Genomic DNA, 20,730 nt, shown 5'->3' with positions numbered 1-20,730 from the left:
GTTCACCTCTTGGCCAGCCTCCCCTCATGGGTCACCGCGGTCAGGTTTGGTTGCAGCCTAAAAGCCGAATGTGTGTTCCAAATGCCCTCTTGCCCGTGGAGTCACCTTTGACTGAAGCCCCATCTCCTGATGCTCCCAAACCGTTTCAGGTTCTGCTCCCTCTCCTAAGCCTTCCTGGCAGATTTTTTAGGTCCTTTTGTTGAATTTGAAGCTGATTTCCTTTTTGTCAGGAATGAAGTGAATGGAAAGACTAACACTAAATACAACAGAGACAGGCTTTCTGGTGTGACGCTAAGAGTAGCATTAGGAAAAAAGCTCCCCCTTAAGGATGCCCTGCTAAAGAATGGCAATAATCCAAGCCAGGGAGCAGCAGGTAGCCTGTCCGTGCTTCAGTCGGTGCAGCCGGGCAGTCTGCACAGAGGTAAAACAGCTTTACAGGTAGAATGAGCAGTTCCATAGTTATTTGCTTAAAGGAAAGTGTGTTCTTTGCCTATTCAGAGTATGAGGCGCGTATTGCTTAATGGGAAGCGTGGGTTTGTTCCTAATGGCTTATAAAAAACCCAAAAGGTTTCTATATACTTAAACAGACATGTGAAAAAAATAAACGAAACAAAACAAAAAAAAAAACCCAAAACACTTAAAAACTATAACTTGTGCATCTGTTTTAGTGTGTGTGGATGCATGTGTGCGCGTGTATACATACAGACGCCCCATCAAAATGTGTGGGCGTGTATATATACACAGACCTATTTGGGGGCTTGCATGCGTGTGTATCAGAGATCCTGAAATTGCATATTGGGTGCAAATTTAATGCTGGTATGAAAGTTCTCTTTGGTTTCAGCAAGTAGTCTCTAAAGACAATACAATGAAAATACTAAAAAAATGCGGCAATGTACTTTGAATTTCCCTGCATTTTTAATTTCTCAAGTTTTAAATAAATAAGGCTTTCTTTTCTAAACTATAGGTACGTTACAAAGCAGTGTTTTGCTGGAAAAAAAACTAAAATGTTAGGTATCACTGTCCTTCAATTAACCTTACACTAATGAGACTGAATTCATAAGATACTTTATATATGAACTCGTTAACGTCTCCATGTCAAATATGTCTCTGTGGGGATGGGACACTTTAAAAGAAAGCTTGCTAAAATTTAAGGTAAGCTAGAGACTTAAAAAATTCACGGATTCTATGATATTTTCATAGCCAATTGCTTTCTCAGTCTTAAAGTGGGTTTAATGTAGGAAAAAGTGGAGAAATATTCAGTGCCAAAAATCTTGGGTTTATTTGACTTTATTTTAATAAAGAGATATTTCAGCTGCATTCTAAACACTTACTGGAAATTAACTGTATACCCTGAACCCTGACTAGACCCTGTCCTCTCAGGAAATCACTGGTGCTAGGAAGTTGCTTACCTTTGGTGTCACTAGTATTTCGAGTGGGCTTCATCCCCAAAACCAGTATCTGCTATTGTTCATGGTGATCAGATTCTAGTTTACCTTGAATTTTCCTTTTATCTCTCTTTTTTTTTTTTGGTTTTTTTTGGTTTTGTTTTTTTTTTTTTTAAAGAAAAAAAGGTATAAGTAAGATTACCTATTTCTAATCCTTGCATTGGGCCTATACCTGCATATTTGGTTACTTTGGAATTTAATATACCTAGTAGAATTCCTACAGTAATTTGAAACACCAGTTAGAAGTCTAACAGGCACATGTATGGTTTTTAAAGTCTATTCTCCCCTTACGCTAAAATTTAATATGAAGATGTTGCACGCTTTTCTTTTTAATTTTATCAGAGTAGGAATGGGGTGATTTCTACGGGTCTGTTGGCGACAAAGCATGTAAAGCTTTTCAGCTACATATTTTAAACTATTTCATGCATTATCCTGATTAATAGATGAGCAAGAAAGAATGCACAGGACAAAAGCTCAGCCTGCTACGCACAGATACAACGCTGCAAAACTTCAGGCTGTATCTCAGTATCATGGGAATTTTACTATCGGCTTCAGAGGAACCGCAATTTGGCTTCCAAAAGTGCTACTGGAGCTCCTTTTGGAGCTCTTCCCACCAACATTAACTGATGTTGCACCACTGTTTTCAAGATGTAAAGCCCGTGAGCCTTCAAAACTATTGCTATTCCTTTGCCTAGTGAAGTCAATAGGTAAAAAAAAGCTCACCGATGTCAATGAGTATTGATCAGATGCTGAGCCCTGTGGTTTTACATTTTGCAATTCTTTTCATTTTTGCAGACACGATCCCTCAGGTCTCCTGTTTGCAGGCTAGATGGCAGAGCTGAGCTATATTTACATACAGCACACGGCTTGCAAAGAGCGTTGTTCAACGGGCTTCCAGCAATATCAGCCTGGGAGAGTGTAATAAGGGGATGCGTGCAGGATACCTACCACACCGTCTTACACACAGCTCTAACAGCCCTTTTTTTGCTCCCGTTGAAGTCAGCAACAAAAAGAGCTGACTGACTTCAACCGAAGCAGCATCCCATTATCAGTACGTGTGCTCCGACAGGGGCTGCCATCTCCTCGGATGACATTCTTTCTTGCCAATCACGGAAAGAAACAATAATGTGGTTTTACGAATTGCAAATAACAGTCTTGATTACAAGTTTTATGTGTTATACAGTTAGATTAGTTTATACCTATAACTCTACATAGTATTTTGTGTAAAAATAGCTTTGGAATATTAAAATCATTGCAATAAAATACCTGCAATATAATTATTAAATGTGTTCTTTGGTAGCTAGTCGATTTTTTTTTTATGGATGGAATAGTTTTCCTTTTTTAAATCTGAACATTCCTTAACAAACAAAGAGAATGCACTGGTTTAGGTACCATTCAAAATTTCTTTGCCTAGTTTGAACTTGTCTCCAGGCATTGCACTGGTTAAGTTCAAACCATGAAACAGCAAAAATCACACTACCATTCAAATGAATTCAGACGACTCCACGCTTTGTCGGTTGTGCCACGGCACAAGCCTCTCTGAAGACCAGCCCTGACTAAGTCCCTAACCACTGGTGTGCACAACTATACACCTTCATGGCAATTGCTGTGGAAATGAAGAGCCGTATCTGAAGAGATGTCCGTTCAACGACAAGGAATCACTATGCTCCAAACCACTAAATAGCCAAGGATGGTGAAAATGATCATGGGTGAAGGTGTAAGACCAGTGGTCTGCTTCTCTTCTCTTTGCGTTCCGTTTCATTCCCTCCATTCCACTTTCTTCGTCCTCTATTTTTTGCAAGTCGTCATCCTACTAAAGTGTGTGTCTTAGAACAAAGTCATAATGCAGGTGAGATAAGTCTTTGGTTTCTTTGGACTTATAAATAACATTTTTTCAAATAGTTCTAAGTATAAACCTGCTATCTTGAGGTCCTGGTCTGTCTTTAGTTATTTATTTATTTTTAAAGCTTTTCCACCGAGGTTTAGTTCGTGGTTATTCCTTCATGCTTTGGTACAAGTGCTTGATGAAGAAGATGAGTTGCCTGAATTGGAGCTGCCCTCGTCTTGCCACTTATCCAGACTCCTCCTCCGTGCATTCATGAAAAAGTTGCTGACGGTGCTCAGCTCCAACCCGAGCTGCTGGGAAATGGTGATTTGTAATTCTTTGGATGGACGCTTATTTTCCTTGAATATTGCATGTAGAGTTCGACGCTGGACATCTGTGAAGACTAACCGAGGTTTTTTGGGGGTATTCCCTCTATCCTTCCCGTGCTCTTGTTCTTTCCTCTTGCACGCTGCAAGAAAGGGGAGGGTGGTTAGACAGGGCTGGAAGAGAGTCTGCAGGAATGCAGTATAGAACAAACCAGGGAAAAAGGATCATTCATTTCAGCTTCCAAATTAGAAGAGGACGTATGACACGCCAATTTAAATTTCTAACCTGCTATAGATAATAAAAATATATAGAACAGAAATTCTTTCTTATTGTCTGTTAAAACTCAAACGCTACTACTGAGAGTTGCTACTTTGAGAACACGCGTTAGTGCTGGGAATTTAACTATGTAACATCCCTGTGAGATGGAGCGGAAATTCACTGATCTATAAAGTCAAACTTGCCCACCTTTTTCACCTTCATTATTTGCTGTCAGTTAATTTCTGTAGCTTTTTATTGGCTGAGAAGTAATTGGGAGAAACCGGGATGCTACTACAGTCTTACAGGCCAAATGATCATGTATTCTGAACGAAATAAACCGCGTTTTGACATGCAGAACAACAATATAGTTAATCTTCCTTATGGAATTTCATCTTGTTACATCCATCATCCCTTCTTTCCCTTTCAGAACGTTATTTTGCACTTGCAATTTGAAATCTGCCTTGCAGACCATCTGCCAGGCAGGATCCAGTGGGCCTGGAGACGGACTCCGTTTCCCTTGCCAACCTTGGACTGTCTCCCAGCTCATCATCGTTAGCATTTCGCTAAGGCAAAAGGTTTCATTGGGAGGACAGATTGCTCTATCTCAGTTTCAAAAGAGCCTAAAGTTGTTAGAGAAAGAGGGGGAAACAAACAATGTCTTTTAATGCTGATGTAGAGATGTATTTCTGAAGGTAATATGGATGTCTCTGAGCTTGTCTAGTCCTGATTTCTGTGGAGGTCAGTGCTGATTACACGAAGAATTTTGTGCAGTACCTCTACCTATTCTACGGTTACTGGAATGAAAAAAAAAGGCAAATTACAGAAGTCCTTCCTACATCTTTTATTGCTACCGAGAGCCAGCCTTAGCACGAGTGTTTAATTGCTCAAGAGAGGTATAAAAATAGTCATCCGCCCTTTGTACTTGGAGAAACAGCAGCTGCACAGATCAGACAGCAAAACTCAGGAGGTGCAAAGGCACCTTCTACTGGCCCAGGCAGGGACCAGCGCAGCAGCAACTCAGCCCCTCTGAGGAGAAGCTTTTGAAGAGCTCCCTAACAATACATATTCCAGTTCTTTCATAAGCAATGACACATCGATCAATTGGACTGGGATGTCAAACGCGCATCTTCTACAGTTATTTTCATCTGAAAACCTTTGAAGAGTGCTTTGAGCTTACATCCTGGGCGCAAAAATACTGTGGAGCTTCTGGGCTGAAAATCAGGTTTCCTCTTGCAAGTGAGTTCCCCCCCTGAAGTCAAGCTGCTAAATTCACTGTGGGTATCAGTTTGATACCGAAAATGCCAGCAAATAAAACTCTCTAAGACTCATTTTGGAGTTTTAGAATGCAAGCACCCTTTATCAGGCCAGGGCAATGCGAGGGAGTGATCTCCATCAACCGTGTGCAGCCAGACAAGAGCTGGGACAGAATGGATTTCCCAATTACATGCAGATGTATAATTTTTTCCCAGAAATCTCATGTATTTTCTATTACTTTCCAAGGTCTAATTTTAATGATATGAAACGTCACAACAGTCAAAACTCTTGCTAATTCGGAGCCGGCTCCAGCTCTGCCTGACCTTGCCTTATAAGATACGTAGAATCTCCAAACAGAGGCAATTCCAGAAGAGGCGTCGTTCAGCCCCAACCACACTGAACACAAGGTGTTATCATCTTCAAAGAATGAACAGTGCCTGGGACAGAAACTAAGAAAACATACTCTGAGAGGGACGTTCTGTCTTAACTTCCAAAACACCACAACTGTTCAGATGAAACGCAACCGTACTTTAGCTTAAATCAAAATACGCCACTTTTTGTAAGAGTAACCACTTCTTTTATTGAGTTCCTATAGCAATAACTCTGCATCCCCACTGAGGTAACATTGATAACTAAAAGTACTCTTGCAAGAATAGTCTGGTGTTTACCAAGAAGTATTAGGAATGAAGGGCAAAGAAGATATCAACAGCATCTCGATCTTTTAGATATACCCAACCACATGACACTAGAAGGTCCCGTGAAAGCTGCCTCAGAAGCTGGGCTCTGTAACAGCCTCCAGCTCCGACTCTGCCCCTGCTAACATGCTCCTGCACAAAAAGAGACAAACCAAACTCGGGTAACGTCTGCCATGCCCAACACTTCATTTCTGCTCATGCTGCTTTAGACCTTCCTTTTTCAAAGACTACACAGATCCCAGCCTCTGCTTAGATACTCTGTCCAGATCATCGTTTGTCACAAAATCCTAACTACAGAAATAGTGTGAACCGAGTCAGCACTGGATGATGCTTCAGTGGGAATCATCGCATCTCAAACAACAGTCGCAGCACTAAATGCAAAACTACTTCAATTAGTGGTGTAAATCTCTGGGGTTTCCATCACAATCTACCACATGCATTCTCTGAAATCATAGAGAAGAACAAAAAAGCAACCATCCACTGTTAACTAAACTGCTTAACACATTGTCTTCCTAAGCTTGTGCTCCTCTCCTGAACCGTAATATTCCTGAAGGATTATTTCCTTAGAAAATGTCCCAAGAGTTACAACATATCTTGTTCTTCAACTGAAGTTGTATCAAAACCTCCTAATCACTGCTAGTAACACCATAGAGGTAAGAAAACAGTGCTCATTGCTGAGGAGAAAAAAATAAACCTTTCCCAGTCTATGATACAAATAAGTCAATGTTTTGCATTTCAGTCAAGCCCATTAGAAAGCAAGCATTGAGGCTCCTATGGTGCTCCCTGGAGAAGCTGGGGGGCCATCCCTTCCTCCTGCAGGCTGTTGTGAACTTTATTTTTTAACAAAATATTATGCGGGAGTGTTGGTTTCCTAAGACTTGGTCCACAGCCATTGGGAGAAGGTGAAGGCATGCTCTGGTTTAGCCAGCACACCAGCCCTGGCCCTGCTCAGTATTGCTCACAGAGCCTTTTTCCACCTGGAGGAGGCTGGGAACACCTTCAAAATCCACAAAATTTCCAAGCAATGCCAACTTGTTTCCTTTTCAGCTCTGGCATTCGCCAGAGGTAGATTACGAGCAAAACTGTTCCAATATGCTTAATTGTTCAAAGAGCCCTTGCGGACAGTACTGTTAGGACTTGAGTAGTGAGCAGCAAGGGTGGATACCACCTCTCATCTTCTGCCTTGTCCAGGCTCAGGAATATTAATAGCACTTAAAAATAAATAATGGTGATAATGAAAAACCGTAATAGGGTTTCCTTACGATCGTTTTCTCTGCACTGGAGCCAATCAATTTTAATAATAAATTGTAGCTTCCAGCTTGCCAGAGAACAAATGTACACCACGGGATAAAATCTGCTCCGATGCGAGAGTCTATCCAGAGCAGGCACAGAGCCTGGTGAGGGCTGACAAATCGGGGCCATCCAGCCCGGTGACAGCAGCCTCTGCTCAGCCCAGGTCACGCTCAGACAAAGCAGCTACGCCAGCTCCTCCTCTAACACTAGCCAGGCTGTCCACTGAAGTCAGAAACGGTGTCTGAAAAAGCACCAAAGGCTGTTTTCAAAAGGGTTTATCGCACGTCTTCATCCGGATTTTATTTTACGCAGCAGAACAAAATAAAAGTAATTTGCACTGATGTCCTTCATGTGCCCTTGGCACTGCGAGCAGACCCTCTCGTACGGCACAGAAGGTGGATCCAGGTGCTTCGTGGGGTGCTGTGCTCCCCAAAGACATGAACCTCTCCCACGGCTCCCCGCTCGCGCGCTGCCCTCGCTCCCCAGTGCAGCCAGACATATTCTCTAGGCTGCCCCAGCTGAGCGATGCTCTCTGTGATGCCTTTTAAAAACCCTTAAGAAAGTCTACTTAAGTAAAAAAAACAAAGCAGAGGATAAAGAAAGAGTAACCCTGACTCTGGCAACACACGTGCAGACATGACAATGTAATATTATCAGTGCTAGAAGGAGCCTTATAAATCCACTGCTGAACTCTGGCCTTTTCCAGTCACTTCCATCTTCCTCTGCCCTGAGCAACAGATATTTTTGACACTTGCAATTCTCCTGTTACAGCCCATCAATCTATTTTTGTCTCCCTTTGTTCCTTCTAAGTTGCCCGAGGGATTTGACGGAGTCAACTTGCCAAACCTCGCAAGGTCTGTACATCTCGCGGAGGCTCAGTTGCCCGTGTGGGATACAGAACCAGGATTTCACCCCTGCAGCTCTGTGCAGCATCGTGGGATCAGTCCTGCTCTGCCTGAGGTGTGAGCAGCAAAGCCTCCTCTCCGACAACACACCGATTCCATCTTTAGGCTGAGTCAGTGAAGACGATATATTTCTCCCACCTGTGAACTACACCGTTCTGTCAGTCTAAAAGTCAAGATTACAGTAAGCTCAGGTGTTAACCCTGGCACTTGATCTAGTCTTCCATCCCTAGAGGGTGGATTTCTTCTTAAAATCTAAGGAAAAAAAACCCTCATTACTATAAATCAATTTTCAGGAGCACTCGGTGCATCCGCATCTGCATAGCTATATCTGGCAAACACAAATAATCCTTTCTAGAAACCAGAAGCAAAGGATGAAACTGGTAATATTCTCAACGACCCTGCTTTCTGCTGGTTTGTTTGGGGCACATAATAAAATACCACCACGATTCCACCCCCATGGCTCGTGGGGAGGGCAGAGGACGCCTCTCACCAAGCTGCCACCTTGAGTGCACAGGCACAGGATGGAGAAGTGGCAGATGCTGAGGAAGAAGAAGGAGGATTTAGGGGATTTCAGACCTGGCATTGAGAGCCGCGCTCTTACACGCACAACGACAGGCTGAGGTCGTGGCCACTCGGTCCGAAGGGTCACATTCTTCACCAACTGCAGTTCCTGTCGCTCCAGGATAGGCACACACGATGGCCATGGCCAGTTTTTTGACTGTACAAAATAGCTGGAAAAGGAGGAGGGACACAGACAGAAGGAGTCTGAGTCTGTAGGAACCCTTTTTGCAGCCAAAATATGCTTTTTGGGTAACAAAGAGGATTTGGGATCTCTCACAAGCGTGGGCTTGGCTCTGTCTTGCCTGAGGAAGCACTTTCTGGTTGCTTCACATCAGAAAGAAAACTCAGCGCTGAGCTCTGTGGTTTTCACCACCACCCTCACTAGACCGGTTTAGTTTTCAGGACTGTCTCACCCTTACTATTCACGAGCATTACATCTGCTTCAGGCAGGTAGAAGTAAAACAAACAAACAAACAACTGTTTTCTGCTTCTCACAAAGACTCCAGTGCGAGAGTCCCAGAAAGCAATGAGGAGTTTACAAGCCAACAGCTTCATTGCTGCAGGTTCAGAGCAGTCACCCTTCCCAGGAGTGGGAAAACCCCAAGAAATGATGGACCCCAGCTCAAAGGAGTGCTGGCAGAAGCCATCATTTCTGTGTTTTCCACAGGAGAGACAAGAAGACATATTTTAGATTGACTTGAGTCTTCTCAAAAGTTTTGTGATGACCTTTCCTCCCTCCTCTCACGAGGCCTAGTCTTCTAGCTATTCCAACCACATGGGTAAAGGACATCTCTTAGAAACATCATAGAAGTCATAGAATCATAGAATCACCAGGTTGGAAGAGACCCACCGGATCATCGAGTCCAACCATTCCTATCAAACACTAACCCATGTCCCTTAGCACCTCGTCCACCCGTGCCTTAAACACCTCCAGGGAAGGGGACTCAACCCCCTCCCTGGGCAGCCTCTGCCAGTGCCCAATGACCCTTTCTGTGAAGAATTTTTTCCTAATGTCCAGCCTGAACCTCCCCTGGCGGAGCTTGAGGCCATTCCCTCTGGTCCTGTCCCCTGTCACTTGGGAGAAGAGCCCAGCTCCCTCCTCTCCACAACCTCCTTTCAGGTAGTTGTAGAGAGCAATGAGGTCTCCCCTCAGCCTCCTCTTCTCCAGGCTAAACACCCCCTTTTAGAATCTCTCCTTACATGTATTTTCTAATCTCTGCTGTCTAAAGGGCTATAAAGGCTGGGACCCTCCTCAGCTACAGTCTGAACTGTGCCTTCTAGGACACTGGGAATCTCCTTCTAAAGCATCTGCTTCTATTTTTGAAGCAACACAAAATAGCTAATAACATTTTCAAAGAGTGGAAACTCTTCACTTGTACAAGATAGGAACTATCCTGGAGTATATTCTTCTGAAGGAGGCTCTACCTTTGGGTGCAAAAGGCACCAGGATTTCTATAGAAGGTTGGAAATGCTTAAGGAATTTGACTATCAGACATATTCCTAATTGCCCAGGCTGCCCGGTGGAAGCAAGTAGCCAAAAGCTTACAGTAAATTCACATTGATGATAATACAGCATGATAAGCTCCATCCTTATCACGTGAATAACACCTCTGGAGCGCGGAGAGAGAGACACAGATGATAGATCTTTCCTAATTATAAAAAACTTCATAACTGGGGGAATATGAGCACAAGATAAGGATCCTGTAAGACACACACTGCCTGAGGGCAGACTTCTCTATGCGACCTGGCCTGGATGAATAACCACAGCTGCTGTGTCCCATTCGCTCTGATAGGTCCCCCACATATTGCGTGTCACTGTCCGAGGGCCTTCGAGAGGCCTGGAGACAGGGCCCTCCCATGATAGAAGGTAACGGAGAGCACTGATGCTGCAAGGAGCGTTCCCAAAAGCTTCAACCCACCATAAGATGAGGCCATGCACACATCAGTGATGAAAGCCTGCAGAGGTGACATGGTCCATTGGTTGCTCTCCAAAACTCCACTGAAGGGAGCATGGGCTGTTCTGAAACGTCTGAACCTACGCTAAATTACTTCTTAATATTCATAGAATAGTTTAGGTTGGAAGGGACCTTAAAGCCCATCCAGTTCCAACCCCCCTGCCATGGGCAGGGACACCTCCCACCAGACCAGGCTGCTCAAGCCCCATCCAACCTGGCCTTGAACCCCTCCAGGGATGGGGCAGCCACAGCTTCCCTGGGCAACCTGGGCCAGGGCCTCCCCACCCTCATGGTGAAGAAATTCTTCCTAATGTCCAGTCTAACTCTGCCCCTCTCCAGTTTACACCCATTGCCCCTCATCCTGTCACCACAAGCCTTTATAAACAGGCCCTCCCCAGCTTTCTTGTAGCCCCTTCAGGTACGGGAAGCTGCTCTAAGGTCTCCTCAGAGCTGATCAACCCCAACTCTCTCAGCCTGTCCTCATACAGAAGGTGCTCCAGCCCTCGGATCATCCTTATAGCCTCCTCTGGAACCGTTCAGCATCTTTCCTGGCATCACTCAGCATTTTGCCCTCGTGTCTCCAGTGTTTTGTATTTACGCTTTTTTTAGAGTGTGGCTGTGTCCCTCTGCTCAGAGGTCGTTTGATCTGTATCTTATTTCTCTATCATCAAGCAGAGGCAACACTCCTTTGTTGTTCCATAACATGAAAAGAGATAAAAATATGTCCCTACATGGGCAGCTCAAAGAATGACATCAACCTGCAACTTAGAGATCCCAGCTGAGACTGAATGGTAAACACCTCACTCCTGTGAGCTGTATTTAAATGAGGGACCTTAATTTGCTGCCTCTGGAATAATAAACTCGATCTGACTCAACAGTTGCTGACTCAACAGTTTGGGATTCTGGGTTTTGCACAAACTTAGTGCCGATGGATCTGAGCGAGTCGGCATCCCCACTGGAGAAAATCATAGAATCATAGGATCACCAGGTTGGAAAAGACCCACTGGATCGTTGAGCCCAACCATTCCTATCAAACACTAAACCAAATCCCTCGGCACGTCGCTAAGTGGATCGGGAGGGGAGAGCCCCCGATTTTCCTGCTACATCATTTAAAGCAAACGTTAAATTTCTTCAGCTGGGTCTTTAGTGAACCGTATCCCCGCGACAAATATTTCCTCGTCTAGCATAAGTAATTAGAATTTAATCACTTTAACTGCATCTTAATTACCCCAAACGAATTGAAAGGACGTTTAATAGAAAAGATTAAATTGCCTTAATGAACGATTTTTGTGACTACATCAATGTTTTCATCGCCTCAGCCCGTGTTCATCCCCCCCCCGGCAGTGGCAGCTCCCGGCCCCTAGGGGGCGCCCGCTCCTCGCCGCTGCCCGCACCACTCCGCACCCGCGCTGCATCCCACAGCTCCGCATCACCCTGCACTGCACAGCTCCGCACCCGCGCTGCATCCCACAGCTCCGCACCACCCTGCATTGCACAGCTCCGCATCACCCTGCATTGCACAGCTCCGCACCACCCTGCATTGCACAGCTCCGCACCCGCGCTGCATCCCACAGCTCCGCACCACCCTGCATTGCACAGCTCCGCACCCGCGCTGCATCCCACAGCTCCGCACCACCCTGCATCGCACAGCTCCGCACCCGCGCTGCATCCCACAGCTCCGCTCCGCACCCGCGCTGCATCCCACAGCTCCGCATCACCCTGCACTGCACAGCTCCGCACCCGCGCTGCATTGCACAGCTCCGCACCCGCACTGCATCTCACAGCTCCACTCCGCACCACCCTGCATTGCACAGCTCCGCACCCGCGCTGCCCCGCTCCGCACCTGACCCGCACATCTCCGCACCACCCTGCATCGCAGAGCTCCGCAGCACTCCGCACCCGCGCTGCCCTGCGTCGCACCCCCGCGGCTCCGCACCCGCGCTGCCCCGCTCCGCCTTGCCCCGTCCCCGCCCCGCTCCAGCTCCGCCCCTCCCCGCCCCTCGCCCCGCCCCGCTCCGCTCCCTCCCGCGGGGCCTTAAAGCGCCCCCGCCGCCGCGCATCCTCCCGCGGACCCTCGGGCCGCGGCCGAGCCCCTTTCTGTCGCCGAGAAGAGCGTTTCCGAGCGGTGGAAGCGACTCGATCCTCGAGCCAAACCCCCCGGGGGGCGCTGGGAGCCGTCGAACTGACTCAAAACCCCGACGGCTCCTCCAGCTCGTTCCCTGCGGGCGCTCCCCTCGCTCCAAACGTTTAAGCCCTCGGTCCGCTTTGAAAACTCCCTTCGAAATAGCGACGCACGCCTCGAACGGAGCAGAAATAACGACACGAAGAGCTCCGTTCTCTCCGGGGGCGGCGGTTCGGCAGCCCGCGGGGGATCCACCCGCGATGTTTGCCCCGGGGGGGGGGTCTTTCCCGCAGACCTGGGGCGCTCGCAGGTGCTTATCGCTGCACCCCAGCGATATCTGTCCCCTCAGAGCGGGTCACGGGCCGTAGTCGCTAAGGAGGAGCCCCCCGCGGGGGCCGGGTTAAGAGTTTTAGCGATTTGGAGCGGCAGCGCGTTTCTAAAAGCCCGATGGAAGGTCCTCGCCCCGCAACCAATCCATCGCGCTTTAATTGCTGTAAAATGTTACCGCTGAGACTCCCCATCCCCCTGAAACAGGGGGAAAAAATCAAACCTGCTGCCGAGCTAATAAATTGTCCATATAAACGACTCTTTCAGCATCATAAACCCGGCTTCCTCTTAAGTAAAACGGCTCAATAAGCTGCGTTTCCGAAGAAAGACAGAGAGCGCCGGCTGCTTCTCCGTCAGGGCGTGATTTATCCGAGCAGATTCACATTTTGAAATGCGAATCGACATTTCTCGTTTTGATGGTGGAGGCAGCCGGCTCGGTCCCCGGGAAAAGCTCCCTCGGTGCCCGGTGTCCCCCGCTTAGAGCCGCAGCGCTTCAGCGGAGGCTCCCGCGCCGAAGAGGCGATTTAAGTCCCTCTCGGAACGACTTTGTCCTTCGGGGGGCGGTTACGGGGATCCTCCTGCTCCCCCTCTGCCACCTCGGGGCGGGGAAGGAGCCGCCGGACCCCGAAAGCCCTCGGGGCGCCCGGCCGGGACCCGCAAGCCACGAAGAGCTAATTCCCGGTGCTAATTCCCGGTGCTGCGGGGGTCCCCGTGGAACCTGGACCCCGGGGGGGGGCAAAGCCCCCGAAACGGCGGGGCTGGACCGGGAGCGGGGCCGCCGGTGATGGAAGAAGTTACAGAAAGTGGAATATTTCAGGTTTAAACTAAAGCAGAGTTAAGTTTCAACTAACTAACCGTATTTTTTTTTTGAAAGTTAGACAGAGCGTCCCTCTGATCGCACATTTTCCAGGCACTTTTCGTTCTCTGAAGCCGGTAACGCGCGATCCGTGCTGAGCAGACGCCTCTTCTGGAATCATCCCCGTTTGAAGCCTCTCTCCATCTCAAACTCAAGGCTAAGCAGAGAGCAGGAGCCGGCTCCAAACGAGCAAGAGTTTTGACTGTTGCGGCGTTCATAACAACATTAAAATCAATCCTCGGGAAGCGATAGAATATGCATAAGATCTCTGGGAAAACGTATCCATATGCATGGGAGCGGGGGATCTACTCTGGAACCGGCTTTGTCTCGCTGCCCACGATGGATGGAGGCGGCTCCCTGGCGTTTTCCAGCCCCGATAAGGGCTTCCCGCTCCCTATTCCCAAAGCGGCTCCCGGAGGCTCCGTTTCCCGGCGCTCCCGGGGCCCGCGGGCGGAGCGGGGCGGCGGGGAGCTGTCCGCGGTGCTGAACCCGCACCGCCCTCTCCGTCCCGCGGCACCGGCGGCGCCCGCCGGGGCTCAGCGCGGGGCTCGACGGAGCCGCCGCTTCCCTCCGCGGGCGCGGTGCCCGGCCCGGCGGGGCTGCCGGTCAGTAGATGGCGCAGAGCCCCCGGGAACCGAGGGGGGCGGCCCAGGCGGTCGGGAGCGACCCCGTTTTGAGGCTGTTTCGTCCGAACGGCAGCGGGGCACGGCCCCCCACCCCCCCCCCCCGGCGCCTCCCCGCCACGCGGCGGGTAATTAAAACAAACAAACACACGAAGAAACGAGCCCCGGGGTTCCGCGGGGCCGGTGCGGGGGAACGCGGCTCCCCGGCCCCGCTCCCCCGCCGGGCAAACATTAACCGAGGGCAAACGCGGCCGCAGATCAATCGCGCCGCAAGGACGCGGGCGGCAAACAAACGCGGCTCCCAGCGCCCTCCCGGGCCACATCGGCCTCGGGTCCCCCCGGGCCGGGGCTCCGGGGCTCCGGGGCTCACCCCCAGCACCGCCCGCGGGGCGCGGAACGGGGCCCGTCCCCGGTGGAGCCGCCGGTCGGTGCCCTCCGCCTCCCCGGTGCAAATGAGTTTATGCAAAGTCCTCGCCGGGCAAATATTAAACAGGCCCTAACGAGGCAACCGGGGCGGCCCCGACCCTCCCGGGCGCACGCCGGGGGGCGGCGGGGCCAGAGGGGCGCACGGTCTTCGTTAGGTTCCGTATTTAACGTGGAAAACGCTCTGATTGCGGCATCGATTTCTTTACAGTTAATTGGGCGAGAATTTCTCCCCGGCTTCCCAAGGCTTCGGCTCGGCCGGGATTCGCTTTAAGAGGGAGAAAGGACGAGAGGAAGGGAAAGAACGAGCTGCGAACGTGAGAAATAAGAGTCGGGTGGCAGGCGAGCGTGGAGCGCAGGGCTGGGTCACCGCCTCCCTTCTCCTCGGCCCCCGCTGCCCTCGGGAAAGCCGAGGGGAAGGAGCCCCTCGGGACGACCCGGTTCGGAGGGAGCCCCTGGCAAAGCGGGTCTGCCCTGCAGGAGAAGCCGAGGGGCCTCTGGGGTCCCTCGTTCCCCCCTCGCCCCTTCCCGAATCGTTTCCCCCCCGGGCGCTCCCCCCGCCCCGCCGGGGCAGCCGGTGCCTCGGGCAGATGCGTTTGGAACAACGAATGCTTCAAAGCCGATTGGGTTTTTTTCCCCTGAATAAGGCGTGTCAGTTTTTGCTTCCTTTATCCCCTTCTATTCCCCTTCCCCTGGTCCCCCCTTACGAAAATAACCTGAAATAAATTCACCCTTAAATCCCAGTCGGCTGCAGAAGGGCTGTACGGTTTGGGTTTTGTAATTTTTGTCTTTTTTTGTTTGGTTTTTTTTTTCTAATTGTATTTATCTTTTCTGTATCCTTTCTCTGCCCTCCCAAATGTCAGTGAAGAACGGGGGGAGGGAGGGAAGACGAACTAACGGAGAAACGGCCAAATAGATAAATATTCAGTGGCGGAGGGGGAGAGGGAGAGGGGGACAGACAAAGGAAAGGGAGCAGGGAGGAGAAGGAAGATGGGATGAATAAGATGGAGGCTGGAAGAGGTCAGCTTTGCAATTAGCAGTTCTGCTTACATTTCAAGAGACAGCCCAGGAAGTGTCAAGACCTCAATCCTGCTTCCATGTAACTACCAATTTTTCCTCTATTTGTCGGAGCTTCTGTAATCTGGGAGGTAGAAAACCCCCAGGGACGGCTGGAAGGGGCAAATACTCGAGATAAAGTGGTGGCCAAGACTACCAGGCCTAAAATAAGCAGGTTCCATCCCCCTCGCCGCCTCCGGGAAATGAGAAAGGGAAGAAATGAAGGCGGCGACGGCTCCGCTCCGGGTATCTCTCTCTCCCCGATAATTCTTTAAACGCCCGGGAGCGAGTTATAATTTGGATGTGAAATTTAATTTGCGTCTGCTGGAGTAATTTATGATATTTCGAATTGATGTTCGCACATCGATATCAATCGGGGGCAGATTTTTACCACTTAGGAAGATCATCACACATTAAAAACCTGCACCAAATAAAATCGATACCTGATGCATCTCCAGCCGGGGCGGGGGGGGGGGGGGAGGGGATTAGAGGGGGTGCGCGGAGGGGCGCGCAGCGCTGCGCGGGGAGGGGCGGAGGCCGCTCCCATTGGCTGGGGGGCAGCGCGATGCTAATGAGCACGTGCCAGGTGCGGGGATGCTAATTAACCCCTTCGACGGCGCGGGGAGAGCCCCGGGGGGGGAGCCCCGGGGTGCGAGGTGCCGGCTCCGGGGCTCCGTCGGAGGGACGGGGAGGGGGTGGGGGGGTGGGGTGGAATAATGAGGCTTTGTCCCTCTAACGGGATTACCGGGATCCGTTTAGGCGAGGGCGGCGGGAGGAAGGGGCCGGAGCGAACAATGGGGGCTGTGCCGGGCGGCAGCTGCGCGGAGCGGGGCCGGTCCCCGCGGGGAGCCCGGGGCTGGCGGAGCCTCCCGGCGGGCAGGGCCAGGGAGGGGATGCCAGCAGTCTCCGGAGCGAGGGGGTTGTTTCCAATATCGATCGATGCAAATGAGCGGAGAAGCAGGTCGACGGATGCGCCGTAAAAAAAAAAAAATAAAAAAAAAAAAAACCCCACGCTGCAAATCGAAGAAAGTTCGCCTTAGCGATCGTTACGGGGATGCTGGAAACGCAAGCGCCGTCCTCCTTTCCTGGGTAGCGCAGGCACCAGGAGGGTTTGCTCCCGGCGGAGCGGCTGTCGAGGAAGGGGAGGCGGAAAGAGCGTTTTCTGCCGCCTCAGACCTTTGAAACCCGCCCCGCGGGGCTGGGAGCCCGAGGGAGCAACGTCCTCCCCGCGGCGTGCAGGGAGAAACCCTCCGAGCCCCGCGCTGGGCTTCGGAAAGGCTCAAACCGGCCCCGCAGCTCGGGGAGCGGCTCCCGGTTCCCACCGTCGGGAACGCCAGGAGCGTTGGTGCCTTTGAAAAAAAGAAAGATTTGGCCCTTCCCCGATTTTTTTTTTTTTTTTGTCTGCGAAACGGATCGGTGACCCCGGCTCCAGCTCGGATCGACTGTCTCGCGTTCTCCAGGGACGAATTAATGGAGACCTATCACTTAATTAACAAACCCTCACTCGCGGCGTATTAAACTCTGCGCTGGGAGCGCGGGCGGCGGGGCTGGGGGAGGCGGAGAAGAGGCACCGAGGGGGACAAGGCTGGAGCCTCTCGCCCAGGGGCACCCACGCGGGACTCAAACTCCACGGATCAACGTTAATGACGGAAATAAATAAATAAAACGTAAGGTTTTTAGCCAACAGCATCTCTCAGCCGCCGGACCCGGGTAGGGGATCGCCCCGTCCCAGCACACCGACCCCAGCCCGAGGGGGATGCGGAGATAAAAGGGATGCGGAGATAAGGGATGCACCGCAGCACAAAGCGAACGCACCGGTTCTCCTCCCGGTGCGCCTCCCGGGCAGCCCCGGTCCCGCGGGGCCCCGCGCATCTCTCCCCGCGATAAACGTGAATAATTGGAGCTTTCCCCACCTCGCCCTACCCGGTGCGGCTGCCGGGCAGGCGGGGAGCCCGGGGGATGCGGCCCTGCGGGGATAACGGGGGGGACACAGCCGCCTCGCCGCAGTGCGCAGCCCGAGCCCCGGCTCGGCTTTGTCTGGCAGCCGGGGCCGCGGAGCCGCGCGGAGCCGGGAGAGGGAGCGGGGGGGGAGGAGAGGAGCGGGGCGGCGGAGGCCGGGTGGGGGGGGTAGGAGGGCCGGGCAGGCACCGGGGCGGCTTCCCGGGCCCCCGGTCCCGGCCCCGGTGCGACCCACCGGCCCGCAGGGCTCACCTGCCAGCCGCAGAGCAGACATCCGCTGGAACTCCGGCTCCTGGAGCCACTTCCACATCCTGCGGAAGGTCTCCCGGCCGGATTTGAGCTTGCTCCAGGGCTTGGGGTTCCTCAGCAGGTCCGAGAGGGTCCCTTGGGAGCGGCACAGCACCCTCTGGGCGAAGATAGCCTGGGGGATGCTGTACCGCTTGAGCTCGGTGGTGATCCTCTGAGCTACTTCTTTGGTATTGATTTCTTCCATTTGCCCTGAATTACTTCCACTGTTGACCTGCGAACCGGTTACAGAAGGGTTTTGCTCCCTGGCCGAGCCCAGGAGCTGCCCGTGGCCCTGGGCGTTGAGGTGGGCGTGGGGGTGGTGCGGGATGCCGTTGATGGGCACCATGCCGGCGGAGGGGGGGGTGAGGTGCTGCTCGCCGTGCCTGGCCAGCATGGCAGGGTGGTGGGCTTCGAATCCGTTCGGGGTGAGCATTTTCTCGGCGGGCATGGCGGCGCCGGGGTGAGCGTAGTGGGGCAGCCCTTGCTGGGAGTTGTGGATGCTCCCCAGGCCCGATCCGGACAAGGGCGAGAGGCTCTGCCCCATGCCGGTGACATCCTTGTGGTAGGGGGCGTACAGATTGTTCATGGACGCCAGACCCCTCTCGTCCCGCATGAGCGTGAAGCTGCCGCTCACGTTGCCCGGTAGCCGCTGGTGGGGGTGGTGGTGGTGGTGATGGTGGTGGTGGTGGTGCGGGAACTTGTCCGAGACGGTCGAGATGGGAGGTAGAGGCTGCAGGGGGGTCAACGTGGTGTAGGTGCTGCTCATGCTCATGCCGGGGGGCGTCTCGCAGGCCATGGTCATGGTGGGGTGCAGGGGGCCGGCCAGGGCGTGCTCGGGCGGCCGGTGGTGCGGGTGGTAGTCGGCGCCGTCGAGGATGGAGGCCATGCCCACGGAGCGCGGGTGCGCGGCCAGGTGGCCGCCGCGGTGGGGCACGGCGCCGCGGGGCTGGTGGGGGCTGCCGCTCAGCAGCTCGGCGGCGGCGGGCACCGGCTCATGGCTCACCCCGTGCAGGTCGCCCATGTTCTCCATCGCCAGCTGCGCGTTCATCCTCGGCCGGGCGGGCGGCGGGACCGCTCATCTATCTGGTGGGCGGCGGGGCGTCCCGGACCTCTTCTTCCTTTCCTCCCGTGCGGGCTGGTGGCTTTTTCCTTTTTTTTTTTTTTTTTAAATTTTTTTTCCTTTTTTTTTTTTATATAGCTCGATTTATTTATTCCTCCTTTTTTTTTTTTTTTGTCTTTTTTTTTTTTTTTTTTTTTCTTCCGTTCCGTGCCCCCCGCGGTCGGCTGCGGCCGTGGGGCCGGCTCTAGGGCCCCCGCTCCCTCAGGCCGGGCTCCGCAGCCGCGGCGGGCGTGCGGCCGCGTCCCTCGCCATCTCTAGCCATGGCTCGCTCTGCGCTCCGCCGTTTGGACCCCGCTCCGCTGCCGCAGCGGCGCCGCCGCCGCCCCCACCGCGCATGCGCGGACACGCCCCCTCCGCGCAGGCCACGCCCCCCGCCGCCGCGTGACGTCACCGCCCCTATTAAAGAGCCCGGCCCCGCGCGCCGCCGGTCAGAGCGCGGGGCGCCGCGCGGCCCCCCGGGCGCAAAGGGACGCGCTTCCCCTCCCCTTCTCCCCCGAGCGGCTCTCGGGTACCAGGCCCGCCCCGCCCCTTCGGTGACTGCGCGTTTTTCCACGCGCTTCCGCCCTCCGCCGCGCCCCGCGTCTCCCCCGTGAACCGGGGCCAGCGCGGGTCTCCCCTCCGCCTCGTCTGTCGCCCCTTCCCCAGCTCCCGGTTCACACCCCCCACGCCGGGGATCCCGCGGGGTCCGGCAGAGGCGCCTCCCCCTCCCGGCCGCTGCGAGGCGAGCATATGCCCGAGGCGACCGGCAGCCGGACGCGCCGCCGCTTTCCTTTTATTTCATGTGGTTTTTTTCCCCCCCGAAAAATAAAGAAAGAAAAGGAGGAGGAGAAAGAAAAAGCGAGCCCCCCCCCCCCCGCCGGCCCCCCTCGTTAGCCAAGGTGCCTTTATGCTGGAAGAAAGGGCAGATGTGCCTATTGTTCGCCCATTAACAATAACGACCCACGCCGGGCAGAGGGCGGCGGGAGGGACGGGGCGGGCCGAGCCGCGCTGCGGGGGAGCCGCGGGGCCGAGGCCGGGAGGCACCGGGCCCGCAGCCGCCGCTTTCCCCCCGTGGAGCCGTCGGGGCCCTCGCCCCGGAGAGACGGAGCCAGCGGCGCTCGTCCCGCAGCTCCCCGGGGCGACCGGCACCCTCCCTCCTCCCCGCCGAGCCCCCCGGGGAGCCGCCGGACGGCAGGAACCGAGCGGGGCCGGAGTCCCCCCGGGGGCGAGCTGGAGTTAAACCTCGGGGATTAAACCCTCCGAGCCCCAACTTGGCGGCCGAGCCTTGCGGGGCTTTGGCTCGGGGCGACGCCGCTCGGGGACTCGCGGTTGCCTTGCCCCGCGCTCGGAGCCCGCGGCACCCGAAACGCGGGGCTCGGAGGAGCCTCGACGGGGAGCCCGGCCCCGACACGAGGCCCGCGGGGACCGTGCGGGCTCCAAAGAGCGAGCGGCACCCGCT

At 53.1% G+C, this 20,730-nt stretch overlaps 1 protein-coding gene across 2 annotated transcripts; it reads right to left on the bottom strand.

The window, feature by feature from the left end:
• Positions 1 to 273: 273 nt before the first annotated feature.
• Positions 274 to 19,280, bottom strand: ONECUT1 (one cut homeobox 1). 2 transcript variants are annotated; one of them, XM_069866858.1, is made up of 2 exons: positions 18,137 to 19,280; positions 274 to 3,739 (listed from the first exon to the last, which is right to left on the bottom strand). In XM_069866858.1, the coding sequence occupies exons 1-2, from the start codon at positions 19,218 to 19,220 to the stop codon at positions 3,447 to 3,449; spliced, it is 1,377 nt and encodes a 458-aa protein (XP_069722959.1). In that variant the 5' UTR covers positions 19,221 to 19,280; the 3' UTR covers positions 274 to 3,446. The 2 variants fall into 2 exon arrangements, with proteins under 2 accessions (XP_069722959.1, XP_069722960.1); XM_069866859.1 differs by lacking the exon at positions 274 to 3,739 and adding an exon at positions 16,936 to 17,054.
• Between the last annotated feature and the right edge of the window lie 1,450 nt (positions 19,281 to 20,730).

Source organism: Phaenicophaeus curvirostris, chromosome 12 (genome assembly GCF_032191515.1).
Source record: "Phaenicophaeus curvirostris isolate KB17595 chromosome 12, BPBGC_Pcur_1.0, whole genome shotgun sequence".
NCBI classification, from domain to species: Eukaryota; Metazoa; Chordata; class Aves; order Cuculiformes; family Cuculidae; genus Phaenicophaeus; species Phaenicophaeus curvirostris.
This window is presented reverse-complemented; position numbering and strand designations above follow the sequence as displayed.

Coding starts and splice junctions, on each gene's coding strand:
- ONECUT1 (XM_069866858.1), bottom strand. CDS start 19,220: ATGAACGCGCAGCTGGCGATGGAGAACATGGGCGACCTGCACGGGGTG. Junction 3,740..18,136: donor GTCTGCTCTGCGGCTGGCAG/GTGAGCCCTGCG, acceptor CCTTTCTTGCAG/CGTGCAAGAGGAAAGAACAA.